Raw genomic sequence first — 27190 nt, 5'->3', positions numbered from 1 at the left:
CCACCACGCACTGGTGACTGGAATCCCAGTCAAATCCCAGCCACTGCCCTGAGAGGTACCAGTGCCAGTCACACTGTGGTGCATGACAGGTTGGTAGTCTCAAACCAGTATGTGCCAGGGGAGACAAAAGAGTAAACCTATCCCAGGGCAGGTCATTGTAAGGCCAGTGATAGTAGTGTCCCTAGAAATAGTAGTGTCCCTAGAAATAGTAGTGTCCCTAGATATAGCGGTGTCCCTTAGTTAGAGAAGGGTGGTAGTCAGTAAAGAGGTTGGTCTGAGCCAAAGTGAGGCACTGGTCCAGTGCCAGGCCTCACCGAAGGAACCTTGGGGAGTGGGGTGGGGGGGCGGGGGGTCAGAACCTGCTACCAGTGTAGGTAGGCCCCAAAAGAAAAAGAAGAGAACGTGTAGGAAAGGTGGACCACTTATGGCCACAGGTGTGGGCCAAGGAGATTCTGCACCAATAGGGGAGAACTCCAAAGTTGGCACAGGTGAAGTCCTACCTGACTAACTAAAAGACCCGACTAGTCAGCCAGCTATCCATCCTTAGTTGGTGGCTCCTCAGCTGACAGAAAGGCTAGTGAAAGAAGAGTGCTCACTAACAAAAGGGGTGACCCCCACTCTAAAATCAGCAGACAGGCAACCTGAACCCAAAGAAGCCTGTAAATTAGCCCCTTCACCTACCAGTGAAGAGCTAAAGGTATGTTTCTGGGCACTGACAATCGTCAGTGGCCTCTGCTGGGTGTTAGTCTTCATGGCTGCACTGTTCTTGGCATACTGGAATGGCATGGCATACTGGAGTGGCAAACTGGAATGGCATGGTGAGCAAAAAAACAATGGATTTAGGCCCATATCTCTGTACTGGGGTGAATGTATGACATTGTTCTGCATTCTGTCCATCAATTGCTCTTTCTGCATTGGTCACCCTGAGTGGGACGGGTATGCCCAGACGTGGGTTCTGTGCTCTCCATGCCACTGGAGTCAAGCTATTCTGGCTGATGAGGGCTGAAAGCCCAAAACCGGTCATTGGATACTTGTTTCCAGTCCAGGAAGACTGCCTGGACTTCGACAAAGACCAGAACCCCCAAAGACAGCAGCTCTGTCCCAAAGAAACCAACTCCAGGGTCTTTGGATCCAGCTGAACTGCGACTCGTGCCCACTCTGCACCCGACACCTCTAGTCGGTGTCCCGGTGAACCACTAACCCAGAGCAGGCTCACCTGTGATCATGACCTCAAGTCCAGCATTGGCTGACCCGTCCTGGACTCCACGACAATACCTGCAGCCTGAATCTCGAGGCTACCCCTGACCGCGACCGGCTTCGGTAAGAAGACTCATGTCTAAAGAGCACCCATGCACCCAAACCCCCTGGGCCTTGGTGACCGGAACCGACAGTGCCCCTACGACCCCCGACATCTCTAGTTCCCTCTGCTGTCATTGGTCTCCCTCATGCAACTTACAGTGCAACGCCTGCAGGCTGTTTGTTCAACCCAAGTTCTCCATTTAAAAGCATTGGGCGCCCAGCGCTGTACTTGCACCCTGCACCATGCCACCCCTGTGCCGCTGGTGGTGCAGACTTTGTGCTTACCTGAACCTTGCCTTCTGCTGATCTAAAATCCTGAAGACAGGAACTATAAGTTGGGTACTTACCCGTGAAACTGCATTGTTGTTGTCCTCCATAGGATAACATTGAAGTGCTGACTTTTAAAAGACTAAAATATTTTTCCTGGAAAATGTACTTACCTTTTTACGAAGATCTTGGTCTTAAAATAAAACATGAAAAAAGCGTTCTTGTATAAAAATTGTGGATCTCCATTTTGAGTTGTGTGCCCCTTATTGGTCCATGTTGTCCAATAAATGTCTTACACTCCTCTGTGTTAGGCCTAAGGCGGCTCAACTACACTACCACTAATAGAGCACTTTGGGTTTACATTAAGCCCTGTACACTTTGGGTATACCATATACAGAGCCAGCCTCCTACAGTGTATTTTTAGTCCTTATATGCGTTGGGTTCTCTGACCTACCTAATTATTGTACGCTTGTAGGCATTTTCGGATTTAATTTGAAAATAAACTCTACATTTTCTGCATTCTTCTGTTCTTAAATTTAACCCCTTCGCTGCGGGCGTTTTCACCTGCTGTGCGGGGGGGGGGGGTGGGGGGGGGGGGGCTGTGCTTGTGACACGCTCGGCTCGTCTTGAGGCACAGTGGAGCTGCACTCATGACGAGCGGAGCTCGTCACCACCACACCAGTTTTGGAACGTTCAGCACAGCGGGGAAATTATCCCCGCGTGTGAACTTTCCAACGGTCATGACGAGCTCAGCTCGTCATGAGCACAGCTCAACCGTGCCTCATGACGAGCTCAGCTCGTCATGAGCATGGAAAGTGTTAAGAAAACTGAGTGAAATATTTGAGTTATTTCTTTTTTATTAAAGTAGATTTTCACACATTTTATGAAATTGCTATTTACTTTAAGATATTTTTTGCTGCTTTCTTAAGACTGTTTTTTTTAAATATGATATTATACATTAAGCACATTTTTGTACTACTGAAATGTGCTGTTAACATATTTTAATAGGATTGAAAAACATCAAGATACTTTGTTTATGCATAAATTATAAATATTCAAGGGCACCCGATTTCCATACAATATCATTTGTGTGCTGTTCTATCAGTAAAACTGTACGTCAGTGCCCAGTTAGTGGCAATTTCAATGTAAAATGTGCGGTCTGTAAATGACAGTGCTACCACATAATGCTATAGTCACATATAAAAATCGCGCTGACTCATGTCCATTTAAAGTAGGAGGGCTGTGAAAGTTTGTCTTTTTAAATAAAAAAGGGATGTGGTTCTAAAATGTTTGGAAGCACGGTCTCAATGAATTCAAGAGAAATGCCTACAATTGCGGGCTTTTAGGCATAACAAACATCCGTTATGGCACCACTATCTCACATGGCTATTACAATTACGTTTTTTCAATAAAGCCAGTCTAAATTGTATATACTAAACAAATAGTAACACTTACTATTCTAAGCGATCAGGCATTGGTAAATTTCAAATATTGTTATCAACATTTATCAAAAAAATATAATCATAGAAATTAAACCTCTTCTAGTGGAATTAGCTCAACTTATTTATTTTACTATGTTACACACAACAGTAAAGCATGGTGATTTGTACATTTTGGCACAGTATATGTTTCTGGCCCTTAATCTCAGCTGGCAATTTTAGTACACTTTTAATTCTCATGTCTGGTTTATTTTATTCTTCTAGGTTTCCTCAATCTATCTATACCAGCCATGGCTTGCCTTATTGATTTGTGAATCTCATTAATTTTCCAGAGTTTTTGCTTTAATATTACAAATTTAAACATACCTGAGGTGGACGGATTGATAGATGTTCTTTCTGATCCCACAGGTTCCCAGACGGGTGTCCCTTTACTTTTAGTAATTTTAACTGAAGTATCAGAACAGAGAACGGCTTGTCCTGTAAATATCAGGAGATAAACATATAATGTATATACAGATATATATGATGTAATAAATTGTACATAAATAGGTGCACATAAATGCTGCAGTGTGTTAAGCTTTATTGTTCAATTACTTAAAATCTTTACAATATACTATTTTTACAAAAAAACTTCCAAAGAAAAGAAGAAAAGAAAAGAAGTAAAAAAGAAAAAAAAGTTAAAATCTCAGGCAAACTTGCTACGAACCGTGGAGAAGTTTAAAACATTAAAAACGATTATCAAAAAATGGCAGTAAAGTGCAAGTACATAAAACTTTATGGAGAGTATTATTATAGTCTCTCTTGGTTGAAGCTCGGCTGGTTTTGTTTTAGTGACTCAGTTTTCTGTGACAAGGCTGCCCGGATTGCTTCTATGAATTTCCCTAGCCGTGCGGCTATTTGGGGTGTTTTAGCAGAAAAGCACAGGTCTGAGACTTCTCTACATCGTACTAGGGCATGCTGCAGTGCTAATTACCAGGCAAGGTCGTTTGTTGTCCAGCACTGAAATAGTATTAAACAAGGCCTAATGCAATTAAGTCACTTGTAGTATATACCCTTGGTCAGTTAGTCAATTTTGGGTTTAAGATTACTCTCGGACAGACATTTTTAATTCTATGTACTATGAAAGTCCAATAAATAATTATGTACCAAAAACATTCCTAAGAGGTAGTCACTATCTGCTTCTCCTTCTGTCCTTCCTGCCAAAATGCTTCATCCTTGAACCAGGGGCTAGCAGGTGTTGAAGACCAAAGGAACAAGCATTTGCAATGCAATAGGTCTCGCGTTCACGGGAGTTTGAGCTATTGGCGTTGTAAATGACAATGCCTTTATTTATGTTTCGGGTTTTAAAACATAAGTAAAAGGCATTGTCATTTACAATACTAATAGCTTAAACTCTCACAAATGCTAGACATATTGCATTGCAAATGCCTGTTAATTTGCAAGCAGAAATGCAGCCTTTGAACAACATAAATATGTATGTTTAAAAAGCGCACAAATGCTCCTTTAAATAAGAATTTGTGTTTGTGAAAGTTTCCAAAAACTCCATTATGAAGAAATCAGCACGAAACAGTTCGCAACCCCAGCGCCTTGAGACCCTCACAGATGATTTATCACGCTTTATAAATCCGGATTGATTGTTTGATTGATTAATAAGTGTGTAGACAGCATAGGAGCTTGTGTGGGCCAAGTATTAAATGTATGTCCTATGTGGTACCAAGTAGTGTGCTTGCAAGATAATACAATTAGACTATTACATGCTGCTGTATTTTAAACAACTAGTTGCAACGGTATCTCATAAGACAAATGGCTACATTATAGTTATTGTGGCCAGGATGTGTTCCCCAAAGGGGTCACTGGATAACCCTATGGTAAACAGCATGTTTTAAAGCACCCTCTGCCAGCAACTCTTGTCAGAGTTGGGCAAAATTGAAATATCAGCCATTTTTTCAATCATGTGCTCACCATGTGCTTTTTCCTTCTTCACTGTTGCTTGCCCTTGTGCTTTGCTCAAAGAACTGGCTCTACTTAGCCTCTGCTACTCTGCACATGCGCAGAAGAATCTGTAGCTGCCCATGCACCTGCTCTAGTCTGTAACTGTCAGGTTGTTTTTACCAAAGTCAGCAACTGTTGGCTCCTCCTTTACTGTTGACTGTGCATTCTTTGTATGACCATTTATGTATGTAACTCTCCTATGTGTGCTTGTACCACCTTCTTTTGAGCTCCTGTAGTTTTTCTACTCCTTGTGCTACTTCATACACTACCGAAGGGTGTTGTGTGAATGTAGTTCCACCTCATGAGGTTAATAAAATATCTTTTTACTATTTCAGCTTCTGTGCCAACTTCTATTTTCTGGTCTGAGGACTTGTGTGCAGAGAAGGGCGAACCCCTAGCACTGGTAGGCCTTGCTGAGGTCCACCTCTACACTTCAATGTATAAATGACATTCAGCATTTTTTTTACCCTGCGGCACTGGGAGATTGTGCGATAGGCCCAGTATCACAGGATGCTAAGCCCACACCGAGACTCGTACCTGGCCACATCCTCTCCTCACCTGCTTTGTAACCCCCATCCTCCACGCTTGAACTTTATAATTAACTTTCTGCCGCTTTTTAAATGCACCAGGAGCTACTGCTTTGGTGGAGCTTTACTGGAATAGGAGCGGATGTGGCAGGATGGTGTTTATTAGTGACAATCTGTGACTTTACCAGTTCCCAACGTCAGAAAGGACGTCTGGGTCCTTCGTCCAAGCAGTGCTTAATTTGAGCCGGTGCTAGCAGGTCGTGCACACCAGGAAGTAATTTGTTCGGACTGATACTTATATTATATCATCAGAATTTGCCCCAAAAAAAAAAAACAAGAAAGCTTAAGGGGGCAGGGTGATAGAGGCATGAGGTGAAATCAAGACTGGACATGGTATTCAGCAAGCCTGACATTCAGCTGCTACAGGCTTGGGGAGAAAAGTTTGGGGCCTGGCATATATTCTTTTAGACATTAAGCAGTGGCTTTACATTGCCTTCTAGTTCTCACCCCTGTCCACGAGGATTGAACATGGGAGCACTGTCATCCGTGTCCTGCCTGTAGTGATCGTCTGATCACCGGTCGAGTGTTTCTGCACTGTCATGCAATCCACACTTTACACCCACCCCTCACAGGCGTTACCAGTCAGGTGCCTCTGACAATAAAAGGGGCTGGGCGCACGTGCTCGAGGCCATTGCTTCCCAGTAACAAACTGTGTCGGTGTTCATCATTCTAGTTTGCATGTGGGCCTAGGGCCCAAGACCAGACTATCACAGTGGCGATAAGCGGGCTAGTCCCGCGTGTGCAGCCGCCTTGTTGAAGGTGGAAGGGGGAAAAGTGTTGCCCGTGTCGAGGGCACCCTTTGGAGCAGGCGAGAGAAGCGCCTGATCACCTGTGGGGCATATGAAGAGCCCCAGACGTGGAGACAGTGATTGGGAGCCCACCCTGCACTGGATGTGCCCGAGAGTACTTGGCGGCAGCCCACTGCGGTGAGACCTGCGTGCCAAAAGGGAGAGCCCCGTGTGGTGAGAAGAGGAGCGGGTGGCATGCCCCTACCAGCAGCCTGATCGCCTGCGAGGCGTGTTTTGGAGCCTGCGACGTGACCCCTGCCACCGACCTGCTTAGGCCCCGAATGAAGAGCGAGCCGATCGGAGCCCACCCGAATCGGTCGCGACGACCCGCCGGGCAGGAGGTGAGCCCATGAATGGGGAAGGTGTTGTGGGGCCGTGACTAGCTGAGAGGAGTGCCCCGGGCAGCAGAAGGTCAGCGGGAGCCCACCCAGCATTGAGTGAAGAAGGTGAGCTTGCGGCGAAGGAGGACAGAGAGCAATCCCCTGCCCCGAGAGGGAAAGGAACTCTGCCCCCACAAAGGAGCAAGAAGCTTCCAGCGCCAGCACCCAGTGGAGCGAAGTGGAATGAGCGAGGCTGCTGCGGTGGGGGGTGATGCCATGAAAGGAGACAGCGGGCGGCATGTGGCTGATCAGAGCAGCCAGCATAAACTGAAGCCAGAACCCCCCCCCCCCCCCCACACACGCGTGTGAGCTGAGAGGCTGCGGTGTTGGGACGGAGGAGGAAAGAGTCGGCGTCTGACGAGCAGCCGATTGGAATCGCGAAGGAAAAATGCTGCTGAGAACAACTGAGGAGACGCCAGGAGTGTGTGGTGTGCAAGTCTGCGGGCCACGAAAGTGTTGCGTTGTCCCCAGTGGCCGCGCTAGTAGATTGTAAGGACAGCGCGCACCCCTGCAGAAAAGTTAACAGCCGACAACACGCCCACCCCAAAATGAAATAAAAGACTGTAGAGACTCACGGCTGAGGAAGGAAAGTCCTGCTGTAGGGCGGGAGTCCAGCAAGGGTGATTTGGAAGCAGCCGGTGTGCCTTGTCCACGAGTCCTGTGGAGAGGATGCAGCTGATCGTGGGCTGGCGGCTGCCCTGATATCCCCCAGCAACCAAGCCAAGCTGAGAGGATCAGGAGTCCCGAGGCAGGCATGCAGGAGACCGGTGCACGGCCAGAGCGAGAGCACAAGATTCGCAGCGTTTGGAGAAGCTGCCGTGGCCATTAAAAGACAAAGCAACAGCACCATCTAGTGGCCCTCTCGAAGTACTGCACTCCTGAATCAAATAAAGTGCAACAGAACTGGGACTCTGGGAGAGAGTAACTAGGGAGCACAGAGGTTGCTTAGGGAGAGGCAGCTCCAGGTTGATTTAGTGAAGGACAACGAAAGAAGGCAAAGGTGACAGGTAGAATGCACAGCAGCTCTAGGAAAGCTGATACCCAGTAAACCAGAGTGAACAAAATGTGCAACTGCCTACGCTGAGGTGCGAGACCCCACAAGTGCACCTGTTAAAGACATCTCAAAGAGGACCTGCTGCCAAGGGTGCGTGAAGTGCAGTGAAGCCTAACGGCCAGGGGTCGTTGCTGCAAGAGTGATGACATCAGTGAGCAACGCACTTGGATGGCAAGGCTTGAAGAAGCAGATCCAGGCAGCAAGTTTCTGGGAGACTGGAGTAAGGTGCAGCTTGCGTACCTAGTGATAAAAGGATGCCAACGCAAGTGACCAGCGAAGACAAGCAAAGAGCGCATGGAGTGACAGGGCGCAGAAGTACCGCGGACGGTACAGGAAGAAGCCCGAGAAGCGATCGGGGCGAAGATCAATGACCGCAGAAGAGGTCAAATAGCAGTGACCACAGAAAATTGTTATTGTTAATGTCAGTTTATATAGCGCCAATTCACCGGCAGGTCTCAGGGCGCTTTTGACCGCAAAACATAACAACCTAGTCAACAACAGGGGAACGGATAGAAACTATACTGGGCTCAGCGCTTCTCTAAATAAGATAGTCTTTAGGGCTTTCCTAAAGTGGAGCCGGTTTCCATCTTTACGAAGAGCCTCAGGCAGTTTATTCCAGATCCTAGGCAACAGGACCGAAAAAGATCTTCCGCCTTTTGTGGCCAGATTAAACCGAGGACACACGAGCAATTGAGCCTCGGAGGACCTTAGACTTCTTTCTGGCCGGTAAATCTCCAACCTTTCTTTAATATAGGCAGGGGCTTGCCCATAGATGGACTTATGGGCTATGCAGAGACTTTTAAAGGCAGACCTTTGCGTCACTGGCAGCCAATGAAGGCTCTGCAGCAGCGGGGAGGCATGTGATTTTCTTGGAAGTTTATAAATGAGTCTTGCCAAAACCACCTGCAATCTGTTAGTTAATACCTTTGGTAAGCCCAGGTAGAGCGCATTTCCGTAGTCCAGCCGCGAAAGTATAGTAGCAGAGACTACAGTGCGAAGCATGGACTGGGAAAGAAGCGGAACTAATTTGCGCAATTGTCTTATAAGGCCGTTACAAGTTACTACAACGGTAGAAATCTGGCTCACCATTGAAAGGGCACTATCTATCTTGATACCAAGGCTTTTTACCAGGTCAGCTGGCTTAGGGGTGGGGCCCAATTCCTGGGGCCAGTACAGGTCACTCCAGGGGGAGCAGATAGATGAGATTATTAACACCTCGGTTTTTTCGGGGTTGATCTTCAGGAGGTTCCTGGACATCCAGTTGACTGTGAATCTGAGTACCTCCTGTGCCTGTAACTGGGCCTGTTCAGTGTCATCCATGGTCAACAACAACTGAGTATCATCCGCATAGTTGTACACGCGGCAGCCCATCTCGACCAGGGCTTTTATTAGGGGGTTGTAGGTACAAGTTAAACAGGAGGGGGGATAAAGCAGAGCCCTGGGGAACCCCACATGTGAGCTCTCCCACTCCTGATACCATATCTCCCAACTGAATCCTCTGGGTTCTCCCGGATAAGAAAGATTCCAGCCATTGATAGGCTGAATCCCGAAACCCATAACTAGCCAACCTGTCCAAAAGTAGAGTATGGCTGACAGTATCAAACGCTGCTGACAGATCTAAAAGTATCAGTGCGCTAGGTTTTTTACTGTCAGCCAACAGTCTGAGATCGTCCAGCACCGAGAGCATTACCAACTCGGTGCTGTGATGTGCTCGAAACCCTGCCTGCATCTCATGGAGAAGATGGTTAGACTCCAGAAACGAGGTCAGCGATATCAACACATGTTGCTCAAGAACTTTGGACAGGAAGGGTAGCTGGGAGATCGGCCTATAATTCTTCAACACTTTAGGGTCTGCCCCTGCTTTCTTTATTAGCGGTTTTACCCGAGCTTCTTTAAAGCTAACTGGTAGCCGTCCTGTGTCTAATGACTTATTCAACATGGACAAGATGTGATCCTCTAGGCTAAGGCGAGCTAGGCGAAACACACTTGGGGGACATGGGTCCGCTGGGGAGCCTGACTTTATTTTCCTCATCAATGTTTCAAGACCTAATGAGTCCATCAGGGGGAAGTTGGACATGTAAATTCCGACCGGAGTTTGAGCAAGTTGTGGTTCCATAGGGCCAGTGACAGTGTTTTTTATCTCCTTTAAAATAGTGTCAACCTTGTCCAAAAAATATTTCAGAAAGGTGTCACAACTAATTGTGGTATCCGTAACTTGGGCTCTTTTACTTAGTTCCGACAGTATTTAGAAAGTTTCTTTCTGGACGTTGTCTGCCTCATTAATACGGTTTTCATAAACTGTAGCTTTAGAGTCCTGTACATATTTTTTATAGGTACGAAACAACTTCCTATATTGTTCATAGGATTCTTCATCTTTTTTCCTCCTCCAGGTTCTCTCTACATTGCGTAATTCTTTCCTATGCTCCCTCAGAGCAGGGGTGAACCAAGGGGCGCCTTTCCCACCCTAGTTAATTTTTTGAAGCTTCTCAGGTGCAATCAAGTTTATTGCTCTGATCAAGCTATCCATTATATCCTTACACTCTTGATCTACATCAGCGTCAGGATCCACAGGTTGGACGAATTCCGTAAGTTTGGTGGTCAGCGTTTGTAAATCAACGTTTTTCCACTTACGAGTCTTTTTAATTATGGGTGGTGGTTGCAGGGGTTTCGTACCGACAAGGACATCACAATAGATCAGATGGTGATCTGACCAAATACAGGGGAGGACTTTCACTAAGGTAACCTTGGGATCTAAGGCCCAAATCAGATCAAGGATATGACCTTTTATGTGCATGGGAGAGTCTACCAACTGCCTAAAGCCCAGAGAGGACATGGTTGTCTCTAACGAACCAGCTGCTGAGTCTTTTTTATCCCTGTCCAAATGCAGATTAAAGTCTCCCGTAACTACTATGTTTTTATACCGTGAGCATATGTCAGACATGCTAGTCATAAATAGGTCATTGAAAGACGGAGTGGAGTTAGGTGGACGATAGACAGTGAGAATAGTTAGACACAAGTTGTCAAACATAATTTTCACTGCGAGCATGTCAGCCAAGTCCACTGTTTCTGCCAAAATTTTGGTTACTGCTAGATGTTTTTTGAATAAAATTGCTACTCCTCCTCCACGGGCATTCCCAGCACGATTATGCCAATGTATATCATATCCTGACGGGACAGCAGCTATGATATCAGGTAAGGAATTTTCCCCAAGCCAGGTCTCGGTCGGCGTCAAGATATCTATATCTTCATCTTGGAGCAAGGTGAAGATCTCAAGATTATGACATTGCATAGACCTCGTATTTAGGCTAGTCAACTTCAAAGTGTACAGGTCAGAAATGGACTTACCTGAATATGGGTTTTGGATGGAAAGCTAGTCCAATACGGCTAGCGTAGCTGGATCTAGGGGGTGAAATCCCATATTTAATCGATGTATTTCATCCCGTGTGTAAGTGGTCCAACCGCCAGAATTCCCGGAAAGGTCAGAGATCAGTGAGCGCAGCAGAGGTCAGAGAGCAGTGACCGCAGAAGACGTCAGAGTGCAGTGACCCCAGAAGAGGTCAGAGAGCAGTGATCAATGAAGAGGTCAGAGCAGTCACCGAAGAAGTGGTTAGAGAGCTGTGGCCGAAGAAGAGGTCAGAGAGCAGTGACCGCAGAAGAGTCCCTGGGTACAGCCATGGCATCTACAGTGGTGCGGTGTCACCACGCCTGGTTTTGATCTACTAGGTTCTATGGGGATGTTCAGCCATCACCGATTGATATGCCCTCCAATGACTCCCACCTGTTTAGCAACAAGGGCGACGGGCGCTGAAGAGCTTTTGCAAGAGCAGGGTCCATGATTTTTGTATCGACCCGGCAGCAACAGCAGTCCTTTTGCCCCTATCACGGACATGGAAGGGGCAAATTTGGGTGCCCTCTGTGCCAGCCAAACTCTGTAGCTGGTCCAGTCCTTTCATGGACGGAACAGTAGAGCCCAAAAAGGATGCAAGACTCAGTCCAATCATGCTGTCCAGTCCCCTGACCCTCTGGCTGCCGCAGCCAGCAAGCCCCTTCAGTGTGCCTTCCATCCAGCACAGCCATCCCATTGGTGACAGGATCAGGCACCACCTGCCCCAATGGTCAGAAATTACATCCAACAAGTGGGTGCTTCAGATCAAGCAAAAGGAGTATACTAATTTGTGGAAACATCTCAGCACCTGCCAACATCCCAGGAACAGCTGCCGAAGGTCCATCTCTCCCCTTAGTCCGTAAATGCAAGCACATTTGGCCGAAAGAGCCATTGAGAGGGTGCATGCACCAGACGCAGCATGTATTTCTTATTCCCACTAATTTGTGGGTCTGATAAAGGATAGAGGACTCTGCCCTGTACTACATCTGCACCATCTCAAGTTCTTCTAAGTAAAGAGAAAAATCAGGATGCTCATGTTGGCTCAAGTTCTGCTTGCCCTGGATCCCAGAGGCTGGATAGTGGCCCGGCACTTGCAGGAAGCATATTTCCACCTCTATGTCCTGCATGCCCACAGGTACTACCTGCGGTTTGTGGTGGCAACAAGCATTTCCAGTTTGATGTGCTCCCTTTTGCCTCAAGTGCCCCTTGGTGTTCATGGAAGTGATGGCAGTGGTTGCCACACATCTGCAGAGGTCAGGGCTTCCAGTCTTCCCTTACCTTGATGACTGGCTGTTAAAGGTGGGCTCACTTCCAGAATACGGCAAACCTTTTACATTTGCTGGGGTTCATTATCAACATGCCGAACTCATACTGGACTCCTTCCCAGATGTTCCCTTTTATTGGAGCCATTCTGGACACAATGCAGTTCTGCACCTATTCTACGGACCAGTGAGTCTGGGATATTCAGGCTATGATTCTGATGTTCCGTCCTCTAGCCTGGATTTCAGTGAGAAGAACACTGAGGCTGCTGGGTCTCATGGCCTTCTGCATGCATGATTTGATTACATAAGGGTGACAAAACTAAAGCCTTCTCTAGACCAGACCTAAAAAAGGCTGTTGCAATGGAAAATAATATAAAAAGTGATTGATCTGTGTATAAAATGGTTGTATGACAAAAAGAGACTGTACTGTAGTACCTCATACATGCCAAAGCACTCATTCAAAAGAAGGTGGACTCAAACACAAACAGCCAATATCATAAATGTTTTTCTTGGCCAGGCCAAAGCCCACTCTATGTACAGTTGAAAATAGGGAAATTAAAAGGTCACCAAAGCAGTCTGTAGGCAAACTCAAAAACAGCTATGCAGATTGTTGATTACACAGATAAATCTAGCAAATTACAACTTTTGGATTGCCTTCTAGTACCAAGTGGATTCCACCCATTTAGTCCACCTGGATGTTTTGCTATTGACTACCTGTTTTTATTCTACACTTTTACTGTAAGCGAATCTCACTACCTGAGCCTCATTCACAGGAATTGAAATAAGCATGTTAATGACAGTGTCTGCCTTTTATAATAAGGTTTTTGTTTTGAAGCAAGCTTAAGAGACTATGGCTGGTTACAAATGAACATGTGCTCACGCATATATGTGGGCTGCAATTGTCAGGCTGTCATCAGGAGCAGCCCCGTATCTGCACACAGGTAGCCTATCACAGCAGGGGCTCTGAAAGGATTGGTAGTCACCTGATATAGGCCTTATACAATAAGGGGCCTTCATAATGTAGATCGGTGGACTTACTGGAAAAGTTGTAGTAATTTTACTACATATAGGAGAAATCTGCCCAAAAGTACAGTTTGCTTCACTTTGGCCTTTATAGTCCAGCAAGGTATAAACCTGGCTTATCACATGCACAACCAGTTTGAATTTGCAGTTCCTAATAACCCACATCTTATGTGACTTCTAGATGTATCAGTTTTCTCTTGCTCAGCCCACAATCATATTCTAGGCCTTGGTCCATACCTACTGGGTCAAGTAAGGAATATGCTACTTACCAGTATGCATCTGTTCTTGGCATAGAGGGCTGCAGAGTGGTACATTTATGAATAGATCGCCATCTGGTGTTGGGCTCGGATGATTGCACTTGTTTTTCTCTTGGAGAAGTCTTTGTCGTCACGAGATCGATGACTCCTCCTTTGGGTGCTAGTGCGCATGGGCATCGGCTCCATCCTTAGATTGTTTTGCCATAGTACGGTTAGATGGAGTAGTGTAATAGAATACAGAAAGAGATGCCCATGTAAGTGTATCTGAATAAGATAATGTTGGGACAGACACAGGTTTCCGGGGAGGCCGGGAGGGCATGTACCACTCTGCAGCCCTCTATGCCAAGAACAGATGCATACTGGTAAGTAGCATATTCCGTTCGAGGCATATGGGCTGCAGATGGTACATTTATGAATAGATTATACAGCAGTTACCTCCCTAGCGGTGGTCACCCGTGTCTGTCGCAACCGTTTGAAATAAAGTTTTTAATACAGCTTGGCCCACTCTGGCTTGTTGTGTAGCCTGCACATCAACACAGTAGTGTTTTGTGAAGGTATGTGGTGTAGACCAAGTTGCTGCTCTGCATATGTCATCTAGGGGAATGTTTCCTAAGAATGCCATAGATGCTCCTAGCTTACGTGTAGAATGAGCTCTAGGAGGAACAGCTAATGTTCTCTTTGCTTTTATGTAACATATTTGTATACATCTTACAATCCATCTGGCAATGCCCGCTTTAGAGATAGGATTGCCCTTATGTGTTGGGGAAAACGCTACAAATAGTTGTTTAGTTTTCCTGAAATTTTGTGTCCTTTCTATGTAGTACAATATTGCCCTTTTTACATCTAATGTATGTAGGGCCCTTTCCGCTACCGTCTGTGGTTTTGGGAAAAAGACTGGTAGTTCCACTGGCTGATTGATGTGAAATGCTGAAATTACTTTAGGCAATAACTTTGGGTTTGTTCTAAGAACCACTTTATTCTGGTGTAACTGTAGGAATGGTTCTTGTATTGTCAATGCCTGTAATTCGCTTACTCTCCTGAAGGAGGTAATGGCTATAAGGAAGGCCACCTTCCATGTAAGGAATTGTATTTCACACCTATGCATAGGTTCGAAAGGTGGTCCCATTAGTCTGGTGAGTACTATGTTAAAGTTCCAGACCGGGGAAGGTGGTAATCTTGGTGGAATGACTCTTTTAAGGCCTTCCATGAAGGCTTTGATTGCTGGCACTTTAAACAGGGATAAGTGTTGCCTGTTTTGTAGGTACGCTGCTATAGCTGCTAGATGTACTCTGATGGATGTGCACGCCAGATTACATTGCTGTAAGTGTAGTAAATAGCAAATAATCTCTCTTGTTGATACGTCCAGAGGGTTGATGTTATTACTGGTACAGTATACAGCAAACCTTTTCCACTTCGCTGCGTAGCATGCTCTGGTGGTGGGACGTCTCGCCTGCTTAATGATCTCCATACAGTTTGGGAGTAGATCTAAGTATCCAAATTCAAGGATTTCAGGAGCCAGATCGCTAGGTTCAGTTGTTTGGGATCTGGGTGCATTATTTCTCCATGGTTCTGTGTAAGGTGCATGGGTAAAATTTTTAGCTTTTGGTGTGGCACCTGTGAGAGTTGCAGGAGTGTGGTGAACCACGGTTGTCGTGCCCACGTGGGTGCTACTAGTATCATGGTCATTGAGAGTTGTTGCAGCTTTCGGACCACTAATGGGATTAGTGGGAGAGGGGGAAAAGCGTATGCAAATTTGTTGGACCAATTTATCCATAACGCATTGCCCTGCGACAGGTGGTGTGGGTACCTGGATGCGAAGCTTTGGCATTTTGCGTTCTGATGAGTGGCAAAGAGATCTATCTCTGGTTGTCCCCATCTTTGGAAGAATGGCTGTAGTATTTAGTGGTGCAGTTCCCATTCATGTATTTGTTCTGACTGTCTGCTTAAGATGTCTGCTATCTGATTTTGAACTCCTGGTAGGTGTTCGGCTAATAGATAGATGTTTTGAGGAATGGCCCATCTCCAGATTTCCTGCGCTAGTCTGGATAGTTGGAGAGAGTGCGACCCCCCCTGTTTTTGAATATAATACATTGCTGTCATGTTGTCTGTTCTGATCAGGACTGCTTTGTTGATAACGTGCATTTGAAAGGCTTTCAATGCTAGAAACACTGCTAGTAGTTCTAGATGATTGATGTGCACTCTTTTTTCCCGCACACTCCATCTTCCCTGTACTGTATATTTCTCCATATGCGCTCCCCATCCAGTGAGCGATGCATCCGCTGTTATTATCACCTGTTCAATTGGTTCTAGGAACGACCGCCCCTTGGCAATGTTTGTTGTGTTCCACCACTTCAGAGAGCGGTGTGTGCGGTCGTCTACCAACACCAGATCTGTAATCTGTCCTTGAGCCTGATTCCACTGTGTCGCTAAGCATTCTTGCAGCGGACGCATTTGTAGTTTGGCATATGGTATTAGCAGTATGCAGGATGACATCATCCCTAATAGCTGCATGAACACTCGCGCTGTTAGTGAGTGTTGTGGTTGAAATTTTTGAATGACTGTAAGCATTGTTTGGATCCTGACTGGATTGGGGTATACTTTGGCTTTTTCTGTGTCTATAGTAGCCCCTAGATATTGTTGAACCTTGCTTGGTTGCAGGTGTGACTTTGTGTAGTTCATCGTAAACCCTAGCTGGTGCAGCAGCTGAATTGTCTTTTGTGTGTTCTGAAGACATTCTTTTTGTGACTTGGCCTTTATTAGCCAGTCGTCCAAGTAAGGGAAGACATGTATTTGTTGTCTTCTTAGGTGAGCTGCAACCACTGCTAGGCATTTTGTGAACACTCTTGGTGCCGTTGTGACTCCAAACGGAAGGACTTTGAACTGATAATGTTGTCCTTCTACCACAAACCTGAGGTATTTCCTGTGGGCTTTGTGAATAGGGATATGAAAGTAAGCGTCTTTTAGATCCAGTGTAGAAAGAAAGTCCCCTTTCTTCAGTAAAGGAAGTACTTGTTGGAGCGTGACCATGTGGAAATGTTCCGAATTTATGTATGCATTGAGAGGTCTGAGGTCTAGTATTGGCCTTAGAGGCCCGTCTTTTTTGGGGATTAGGAAGTATAGGGAGTATACTCCTGTTCCTTGTTGGTGTTGTGGAACCTTCTCTATGGCATGCTTTTCTAGTAGGGATAGTACTTCTTGTTTTAACAGTGTTAGGTGGTCTTGGCTCATTGGACGCTGTTTGGGGGGGATGTTTGGTGGGGTAGCTGTGAGTTCCAGGCAATAACCATGTTGGATAATTTGTCTCACCCACCTGTCTGATGTGATGTTTTCCCAGACAGGTAGGAACTGTGATAGGCGTCCCCCGACCGGTGTTATATGGTCTGGGGGGAGTTGTATGAAGTCACTGCTTTGGGGTTGGAGAGTTGCTGTTGTTGTTGTTTCCGCGACCTCTACCCTTGTTGTTGTTACCTCTGTAACTGCCTCTAGCATTACCTCTGGGTGATGTTGGTGTAAAAGAGGTTGGTTGCTGGCTTGTACCTGTATTTTTAGATCCTCCTCTATAGGTGGTCCTACGAAAGGAACCTCTTTGGGTTGGCTGTTGCAATGCTCCCATTGATTTAGCCGTTTCCGTTTATTTTTTCTAAGGCCTCATCTGTCCCTGAGCCGAAAAGTGTTTTCTCATCAAAAGGTTGGTTCAATAGTGATGTTTGTACCTCTTGTTTGAACCCTGAAACTCTGAGCCATGCATGTCTTTTTCGCATGATGCTTGTGTTTATGGATCTTGCTGCAGTGTCTGCTGCGTCTAGGGCGCACTTAATGGAAGTATTAGTTATTATCTTTCCCTCTTGTATGAGTTGATCTGCCTTCTTTTGATGTTCTTTAGGGAGATGCATGATGAGTTTTTCTAATTCATCGTAATGAGCTCTGTCATACCGTGCAAGTAGCGCTTGCGTATTAGCTATGCGCCAGCTGTTTGCCGCTTGGGATGCTACTCTCTTGCCAAGGCATCTATTACCTAAGACTCTTTGTCAGGAGGCGGAGCTTCTCCTGTAGTTAAAGAGTTTGCTCTCTTACGAGCGTTTGTGACCACTAGTGAGTCTAGAGGAATTTGTCCCTTGATAAATATTGGGTCTTTTGGAGCTGCCTTATATTTTTTATCAATTCTTGGGTTTAATACCCTAGCCCTCACCGGGTCTTTGAATATTTCTGATGTGTGATTGTGGAGACCCTTAAGCATTGGTAGTGTTCCTGATGTTCTTTGTGCAGCAGGTAGTGTTTCTAACAGGAAACCCTCTATTTGAGGTTCTGCGTGTAGTTCTACCTTGTGGTATTTTGCTGCCCTATTAATTAGTTATGCAAAATCTGTATTATCATCAGGTGGTGAAGGTTTTGAGGGATACAGTTCAGGGTCGTTATCATTATCTGACCCTACATTATTATCTTCCCATGGGTCTGCATCCTCTGGGATCGTGCCTTCATCATACCTAGGATGTTCTCCCTCTCCTGTGTCACTTTCTACGTCTGTTATAGGTGTAGATGAGCGTGGTGTGAAAGGAGTAGTTGGCCTATTGTGAGGAAGAGGAGAAGAGGGTGTGTCCCTAGGTTGTGGAGAAAGGGGAGGAGTTGTATTCGTCCCCATTGTTCTCTTCTTAGGAGGAGGAGTTTTGTCGTCCAACTGCTCATTCTTCCTCTTTTTAGGTAGTTCTGTCACTACCTTGCCAGTTTGTGGATCAATAAACAGAGTCTTTTGTTTAGGATCGGTTTGATGCTCCTGTGTCGGTACCGAAGTTTTTGGTTCCGAAAGGTGCCTTTTCTTCTGACTGTCCATTTGTGTTTTCGGCACCGAAAGTTTATTCGGATCCGATGTTTTCGGTGTCGAGGATGTCTTCGTTGTCGAGGATGTCTTCGACGTCGAAGCATGTTTCGGTTTAGACATGGACTGTTTCGACTTCGAGCTTTCCTTTGTATGAAGCTTCGGTGTCGATGTCGAGGTGGGCCGTTTTTCGGATCCACCATGGTGGGAGACCGAGTGTTTCGGTTTCGTTGCCGGGCCCGAAGGCGGGGCGTCTGAAACTTTTTTCGGTTGTCTGACCGGGCTCGAAGGCGGGGTCGACACTGTGCTGGGTCTGTTCTTTGGTAAAGGGAACGTCGTCACTCACGGTTTGATCAACGTCGATTTCATCGACGTCGGACTCGTCCGCTTCTGACCCCGCCTCGTCCTCCTCTTCTTCCTCCTATTCGGGGTGCTGGTCCTCGAACAGCTCCGGGATTGCCTGTGACTGCATTCTCGATACCTCGTGTCTTCGGGCTCGACGTTTTCTAATCGTCGACTTGGAGGAGAATGCCGCGCAGGCTTCACCGTCCCTGGATTCGTGTTCAGGGGACAAGCAGAGGTTGCACACCTCGTGTAGGTCCTTGTGTGGAAACTTAGCACCACACGTTGGACATTTTTTGAAGGGAGTCCTTTCCATGGACTCCGGGCTGGACTACGTCGAGATGGGCTTCTTGGTCTCGTCGACGTAGCAGTTCGAAAACTTGTTGTTGACGTCGAAACGCGTCGAAATGGAAGTGTAGCCGCGTTCGATAACAATACCGTCGAATTGGAAAGGGAATACGCGCCGAATATAACTTTCTTTGTCGACGTCGATCCGGAGCGGAGCAGAGGGAACAAAGGCTTCCCCACACAAAAGGAGCAATCCTCAGGAATGGAAGGGGTTGGGAGGAAATCTGTATCTGATCATTAGCTTGTCACACTGCACATGGGCTGGGATAGCACAGGCCCATTGGAACAAAGGAAGGCGACCTGGCCTCTGGAGACAACACAGGAGACGCTCATTTTTAGGTCGAGACTAGCGTAGGCTGCGCGCATGTCTCAGAGGTAGCGAGGGTAAAACCCGCCCCTCTTCTCTATTGGCTGGCTGCCTAAATGGCGGCCAGCCATTGAAGAAGAGGGTTCTGTGACGTCATTTTTGGTAGCTAAGCCCCGTCTGTTTCAGATTGAGGGGCGTGTTTTTTTAGTTTCTTTCTCTCCTCGAAAAACACGCCCCCCCAGTCTGCAAAGGACGGGGCTTAGCTTCCAAAAATGACGTTGCCTTCTCTCCCCCCACCCCTCTTCTCACCTCTTAACTGTTTTTTATGAAGGTGCCCTTTATATAGCGCTTTCATCCTCCCGAGGTCTACGCCCGCAGTCCCGTTCGGCATTACTAACAAGCGCCTGCTTATTTCAGCGCCAAGAGTTCATTGAGCTTGTGATGTGCCTAAGCCTGCGGTCAGCTGTCTATGAGTGTCTTGGTGTGAAGATGGTGGCTCCGTTGACAAGAAGTTCCTCTTTGGAGTTTTTTGGGAAGTCGCCTTGAAGATGCGGCGCGAACAGTGTCCGGTGCGCACAGTTTTATGTAGTTTCACCAACATACGCTAGCGGACAAGTGTCACGCAGTAAACTTTGGCTGTCTCTATCAGACACCTCCTTGCGGTGTGTGGCGTGCGGTTGTGTTTTTATCACTAGGCAAATGGGTCTAAAAAAATCTCAGCCTAAAGAATGTGGTTGGCAGTGTCAAATTGTGCCAGAGGGCTGGTCTGACAGAGCAGTATTTTTTTTGCTGTTTGTGGTCCTGTTTTAGGGTCTGTTGGCGGGGTTTGCTGTTCATTTGTTTGCTATTACTGCACATATTTCCTACAGAAAGCACACATTCAGACATTCTCCCCTACTTTGCAAAAACACCGAAGTAGCGTGTCTTTATAGATTTAAAACTGCCCCAATTCGAGCACTTGGGCAACTTTTGGTCACTTTTTTAAGCTGTGTGATTCACTAACAGAGAGGCATGTTTATTTTGGTGCCCGCTGTCTTCTGTCCCAATCCGACCTTGTTTATGGATGCGAATCTTGGGCCGGACAAAGGCGTCACCCAGGACACCAGGTCCCTTTGCCAGCTGTGCCGTCTCCGGGCGAACCCAGCGTTGGGTCCCGATGGGAAGTCTGTGGTTCCATCTCCCGATCAGGGCAGCCTTTGCCTCTGGGGTGTGAAGTTGGTCCACAATATGCCAGTGTCCTTTATATCGCCTGCACGGAAGTCTTGCAGATTCATAAAACCACACGCAGTCGTAAAAGGTCTCATTGTATCCACTTCAGAAGGATGACAGAATAATCTAGTCAAGGGAGATACAAAGCTAATTCCACTGTGCACAGATCTCCACAACAGGAGCGCAAACATGCAGAGCTGTCTAGTCAGCTAGAAGACGTTGCAGCCCCTGTCCCCTCCCATTTCGAATAGGCCAGAGCAGGAGTGTTTGTAAGGATAAGCAAAGGTGCCAGGGAAAGGAGGGTGGTGGTGGTGGAGCGAGGGTGGGGGCAGGGGGGAGCAGTGGAGAGAGGGGCAGGCACTGCATGGTATCACAGAGCCCTCCGTCCTTGTTACTGACGTGCGACATCAGAAGATAACACTCTCTCTGCCCACCTCCTGCATTGTGGTGTGTGTGTGGGGGGTGGGGGTGATTGCGAGATGCATCTCAACTCCTGCCTTTAAACAGAAATAAATTGCATTTCCCAACAGTAATAATGTTCCGGGTATCAGCGTCATCAGAACAGAAGTAACAATTACCAACCTCAAGTGTTCTCATTTCATTGACCTGAGAAGGATGAAAGGCAGAGTCTGCTTCGAACCATTGAGGTTACAAATGACAACCATAGGCGCACACAGTGCCCTTGAGCTATATAGTTCCTAAAACCTCTTAGTGGATGCCTGAGGGGCCTGAGAGCTCATAGCGCCTACCAGCACTACGTTTTGTATTTTCAGTGCGCTGTGTTCCATGGGCAAACCTAGAGCAAATGAGAACAAGTATTTCGGCACTGGAATACAGCTCGTTGTGAACTCCCCACCATCAACCCCACCTCCCCATACACACAATAATACCTCCGTAAACATTCTTGGTAGCCGAAAGTCGGTTCCGATGCCAAGAACAGTTTCATTTCTAACAGACAGGCTCAGTTTCAGAGTGAGTGCTGTGAAACAAACCATTACTATAGACATGTCACATCTGCTTGTAAGTTAAAGGCGCTATAAATACTGGTTGTTCTTGATTACCATTACTCCAAACCAATCACAAAAACTATCTCAGTCAAACCAGAATGTACAAGATCACAGCAGTGGGGGCTTAGCCAACCGCGCTATCTTACACACGCTGAGGTTTATTTAAAGTCCATTGTCCCGAACTCCCGCACTGTTGTCTTTTCAGCTGCACATTTCTCAGGTCCAAGTTCTTAATTACAACTGTGAAGCTGATTCTGTTTCCAATGCAATCCCCTAAGCCCCCCCACTCAGGGGTGTATCTTCCATTAGTACAGCATGTACAGTAGCAACGGGACTCATTCATTCGCTAGCAGTTCATTAACCATAACATCGCAGGTCTGCAGTGTCTTTATAAAGGAAAGATGAGATGTGGTAGACGTACCTTGGAAAGACAATCCCACCTCCTAGGTAGGAGAGACCCAGTTTTGTGTGAGTGTGTGTGGGGGTCACTGTGTGTGTGTGGGGGGCTGTGTGGGGGGCTCTGTGTGTGTGTGGGGCTCTGTTTGTGTGTGGGGCTCTGTTTGTGTGTGGGGCTCTGTTTGTGTGTGGGGCTCTGTTTGTATGTGGGGCTCTGTTTGTATGTGGGGCTCTGTGTGTGTGGATCTGTGTGTTTGTGTGGGGCATTTGCGAAGGATTAAGCTATTGGCATTGTAAATGACAATGCCATTTATTTATCTGCTTTCAAAACCAACACATAAAATTAAAATGTTGTCATTTACAATGCCAATAGCTCTAACTTTTGCAAAGGCGAGACCGTTGCATTGTAAATGCTTGTTTAAGTTTGGTGCGAAGGAATCTGGCTGTGAAGCCCGCTAGGGATGGAACTGAGGCTATCAGAGGAGCTCCTTCTAGAGAAAACGTTACGTCACCATTCTGGAGTGTCAGAGAATGAGGATTGGCACAGTTTTGGAGGGCTGATGTGGCATATTAGGATTGGCATAATCCCATATAAAAGCTCAGTGTTATTTGAATCACTCATGCTGGCTGTCACCACATAGTCACACCAACACACCCTTTCAATCCAACTTGTCCTACCCTGAGGATATATAATTAATCATTGGGTTGGGTACTACGATCCTCGTTATCTTGATTCCCATATTCTATCTATAATTGCTTTCTGGTTTTATTTTTAACCTATGTCTTAGACTTTATATCCCCGGGAGACCCGGCACCAATGCATATCATGAAATTGGTGTCTGCAACCATCACCCCCTTAGCCACGGACTTAATTAACTCCTCCTTTTCCCAGGGTATTGTTCTGCCCAGTTGGAAGAAGGCTACTGTGAAAGCCTTACTAAAGAAACCACAGCTGGATCCTTCAGAGATGGCTAACTATCGACCTATCTCGTTACTGCCAGGGATCAGTAAGATCGCGGAGAAACTCGCCAACCAGCAAATGTCTGCTTTTTTAGAAGCGGGTGAGCGGTTGGCCAGGTCCTAGACAGGCTTTCGCCCTGGTCAGGGTACTGACACCGCCCTTATAGTTGTGGTTGAAGAGGCGAGGCAGACCTTGGACTCAGGAGGATCAGCGGCAGTGATCCTCCTGGATCTAAGTGCGGCCTTTGATACGGTGGACCACTGTATCCATATCAAACGCCTCAGCAACCGAGGGATCACGGGCTCTGCCCTGGCATGGTTAGAATCCTTCTTACACTCCAGAACCTTTCAAGTCTTGGAAGGCAACACTTGATCTAAATCGACCCCTCTCCAGTGTGGTGTACCACAGGGCTCGTCTTTGAGCCCGACACTTTTCAACGCACATATGACCCCACTGGAAGATATCGTCACCCCCTTTGGGATTAAATTAGTCACCTATGCTGACGATATACAACTGGTCGTTTCACTCAATCAATCTGACCACTGCTCCGAGAACCTACGGTCCTGTTTGTCAGAAGTAAATGGAGACAAAACAGAGCTAATGCTATTAGGCCATAGCACCACATCTGTGTTTAGCTCTATGTGGCCCACATACCTAGGACCAATTCCAACACCAAAAAATGAAATCAAAAGTCTTGGGGCATGGCTTGACCAAGATCTTTCACTCAAAACCCAAGCCAAGAAAACGGCCGGGGTGTGTTTTGGCCTACTCCGCACTGTATGGAAAATTGTGCCTCTCCTACCTCCCCACTCTAGGAGACTTCTTGTGCAGGGTTTGATCCTCTCCAGGTTGGATTATAGCAACGCTCTACACTTAGGTGCTCCAGAAGCCACTATAAATAAACTACAAGATATCCAGAACTCGGCAGCGAGACTGCTAACTGGATCTTCAACCAAGCTATCAGCCAAATCCGCCCTCAGATGTCTCCATTGGCTGCCAATATGGGAGAGAGTCAAATTCAAATCGCTGTGCATTATGCACAAATGCTTACTGGGCAAGGCCCCCCCCCATTTTGAAAATCTTGGTCAGCCCCTATAAAGCTAATAGGGCACTTAGATCCAACCACCTGTACCTCGCTAATGTCCCCAGAGTAAAGAAGGCTCGAACAGGAGGACGTTGTTTCTCCGTTAATGCCGCAAAGCTTTGGAACTCCCTCCCCCTCAAGATTCGCACTGAACCCAGCCTTCAGAAGTTTCGCAAGCTGTTGAAAACCTTCCTTTTCCCTTAAAGGTTCCACCACTTCCGCTAGCTCTGGTCTAATTTCTTCTCTTAGCGCTGGGACGTCTACGGGTAACCACGCGCTCTTTAAATCCTATTCCATTCCATTCCATTCCATATTGCAGCTTCATGATTAGCTTTCAACTTCATAATGGGAGCCGTAGAGAGGCCTGGTTGGTTGTGCTGCCCACTCCCGTGTCCTTGACTTTGCAGGGGTGGTGTGTGAGGCATCCCAAGCTCTGGACTCCCTGCCCATGCTCCCCATTTGTAGGGGGTAATGCAGGAGCAAAAGAGTAGCTGCTCCTGCATGACAGGAGCAGAAAATAAGATGCCAGTCCCATGCAGTACAGCTGCACGTAGGAAGCCGGCTGGGACCGCGGGCCTGTGGGTCTCTCCCTTCCCCCACAAAGTAAAAAAAAAAAATCACAAGAAAAAATCTTGTGGGGAGAGGCAGCAGAAGCCCTAGCAAAGCGGGCAAACCCACTAATTATTTATGTATAACTCCGTCATGGGAGCCCCTTATAATGCCCCACATGGACTCATTTTCATATTGTCTTGTGCTGCCCTAAGGAGGGGCTGGGAAGACACCAACGATATGTCCCAGTACTGTTGGGGGCTGCCTGATGTTCAGCTGCCCAGAGGGAAGGTAATTGGTATATGACACCCTAACTCTATCAGGGAGAAGCATACATGACCCTGGGAGAGGTTTCATTTACATAGAAAGCTCCCTGAGCTGCTCCTTGTGGTTGGTCCTAGGATTCCATTTTGTTGCCTGTTGATTGTGAGCAAAAACTCAGAAACACAGGCTATTATGAATGTAAAAGCTTTATTGACAATATGGATGTTGAACAGTGAACGTTCATCATTATAATGAATGTCATTAATTAATAATACAGAATTTACTGATTTTGATGGCGTTATCAGGTTAAAAAATTACATGTTGCTGATTCTATTAATGTGGTGACAAAGCCAGTAGGTCTGCTTCATATGCATTGGCACCCCTTATGGGTTACTGCCAATGAGGTGGGTTTATCCCCAACCGGTCTACCTATCACAACATCCATACCCTCTTTGACCTTATACACCAGTTGAATGCCACTAAGGCGTTTGACTCCTTGGAGTGGTCCTTTCCATCTGCTGTTCTTGGGAGGATGGGCCTTCCCGCAAATACATAAATTGGATTAAAGCTACTTTACACGGACACCATTGCTAGGGTGAAATTGAATGGACTAATGTCAGATCCCATACTTTTGAGCAGGGGAACCAGACAGAGATGACCCTTTTCATCACTGTTATATGCCATAGCTTCTAAGCCCCTTGCTGCACAGTGTGGCAAATGCATGATCAAAGCAGACTAAACTTCAGGTCTTGCAACCTTCTCATTTCACTCCATGCTGAAGATGTGACAGTATACATCTGCGACCCTGCCCATAATCTCAGTCCGGTTATCAGTGAATTTTCATTGTCTAGAGTGCCATTGGGCATTACCATTAACTGGAACAAATTGACCATCTTCCCTCTTGCCTCCGGCACGCTGGAGACCACACTGGAGTACCCCATTCCTTGATGCAGCTCATCACTGAAATACCTGGGTGTTTGCATTAGCCAAGATAAAAATGAGTTTTGTCCGAGAACTACTGGGTAGCCATGTACAAGACAGAAGATGTGGAGAGATGGTGACACCTGGTCCTCTAGCTAATGGGGTAGATTGCCCTAAGGAAAATAGTAATATTACTCGGCTATTCTTTTTTTATAAAGTCCCTGTAATACCGACCAACCGATTCTTTCTTACACTAAGCTCACATATGATCACACTTGCATGGGCTAGTAAGCAGCTGCAGATCTGCTGGGACATCCACACATTGCCATTTGAGAGGGGAGCTTTGACCCACCAAATTTTGAGACCCTGAAAGAGACCCATAAGGCTAGGATTGCTTGGGAAACAGATTTCGGGGAGCTATCCCTGAAAAATGTGGATCTATTGCTGTGGGCTCATCGGACAGTTGCCTCCGAATGGCAGATTGCGCCTTCTACATTTCAAGGTTTGGCATACCTCTACTGTACACTAATTGGTCTCTTTAGGCTCCGAATGAGACCCGACTCTCGCTGTCTACGCTGTGGGGCCTGGGATGCGGATTTCATGCAACTAACTTGGCAGTGCCTGGTTACATATGATTTCTGGGTGGGGGTCTTCAAGGCCCTCTTGAGGATGGTGGAACTGTCACTTCAACAGTCTCAGCTGGTGGTGCTTCTGGGCCACACAGTTGAGATACAGAGTTAAGCTTGCAGCAACATCACTATTGCACTACTGCTAGTTTCACAATGGAAGGCATGCACCTGGGGTAGGGACAAGAGTCCCACTGTCAGGGAATGGCTTCTTGATATCGGACACTGTCAGGAACAACAAGACACCTATTTTTGCACTCTACCCAACACCAAGAGGCCAAAAAACATATGGGGTCCCCTGCTTTCCTATCTGCTTACCACTAAAGATCTGGTGAAATGTACCGGGGACCTGCCTAATGGGGATATCTGAGAAAATGGTGGACGTTTATAGGGCTTCCTCCTCTGTGTATACTGCGAAGCACTGACTGCCATTGTCATCTGGGGACGAGGAGGTCTGGGTGGTTCCAGAGGAAGCAGGTGTGATTCATGTACCATTGATCGAGAGTGAACAATCCTGTATACAACTGCGTCCTGTTGTTTTGCCCTGCGCGCTTCAAGAACTGACAATGTTGTCGTTGTGCTTTTGTGCATCTGCACCTGCGTGTGCCCCAATAGTATAAGCCTTGTAAT

The 27190-nt window shown here is 46.7% G+C and overlaps 1 protein-coding gene across 5 annotated transcripts in view; it reads right to left on the bottom strand.

Moving 5' to 3' along the window:
• The window catches only part of LOC144755652 (uncharacterized), a 131788-nt gene that overhangs the window by 70072 nt on the left and 34526 nt on the right, over window positions 1-27190 (bottom strand). For all 5 annotated transcript variants that reach the window (XM_078644805.1, XM_078644806.1, XM_078644810.1 and 2 more), the window contains one exon: window positions 3372-3482. In XM_078644805.1, coding sequence (XP_078500931.1) covers window positions 3372-3482 — 111 coding nt within the window. The remainder of the gene's footprint in view (window positions 1-3371; window positions 3483-27190) is intronic.

The sequence above is a fragment of the Lissotriton helveticus genome, chromosome 5_1, assembly GCF_964261635.1.
Source record: "Lissotriton helveticus chromosome 5_1, aLisHel1.1, whole genome shotgun sequence".
NCBI classification, from domain to species: Eukaryota; Metazoa; Chordata; class Amphibia; order Caudata; family Salamandridae; genus Lissotriton; species Lissotriton helveticus.
The sequence above is the reverse complement of the archived record's forward strand: the minus strand, read 5'-3'. Positions and strand labels throughout refer to the sequence as shown.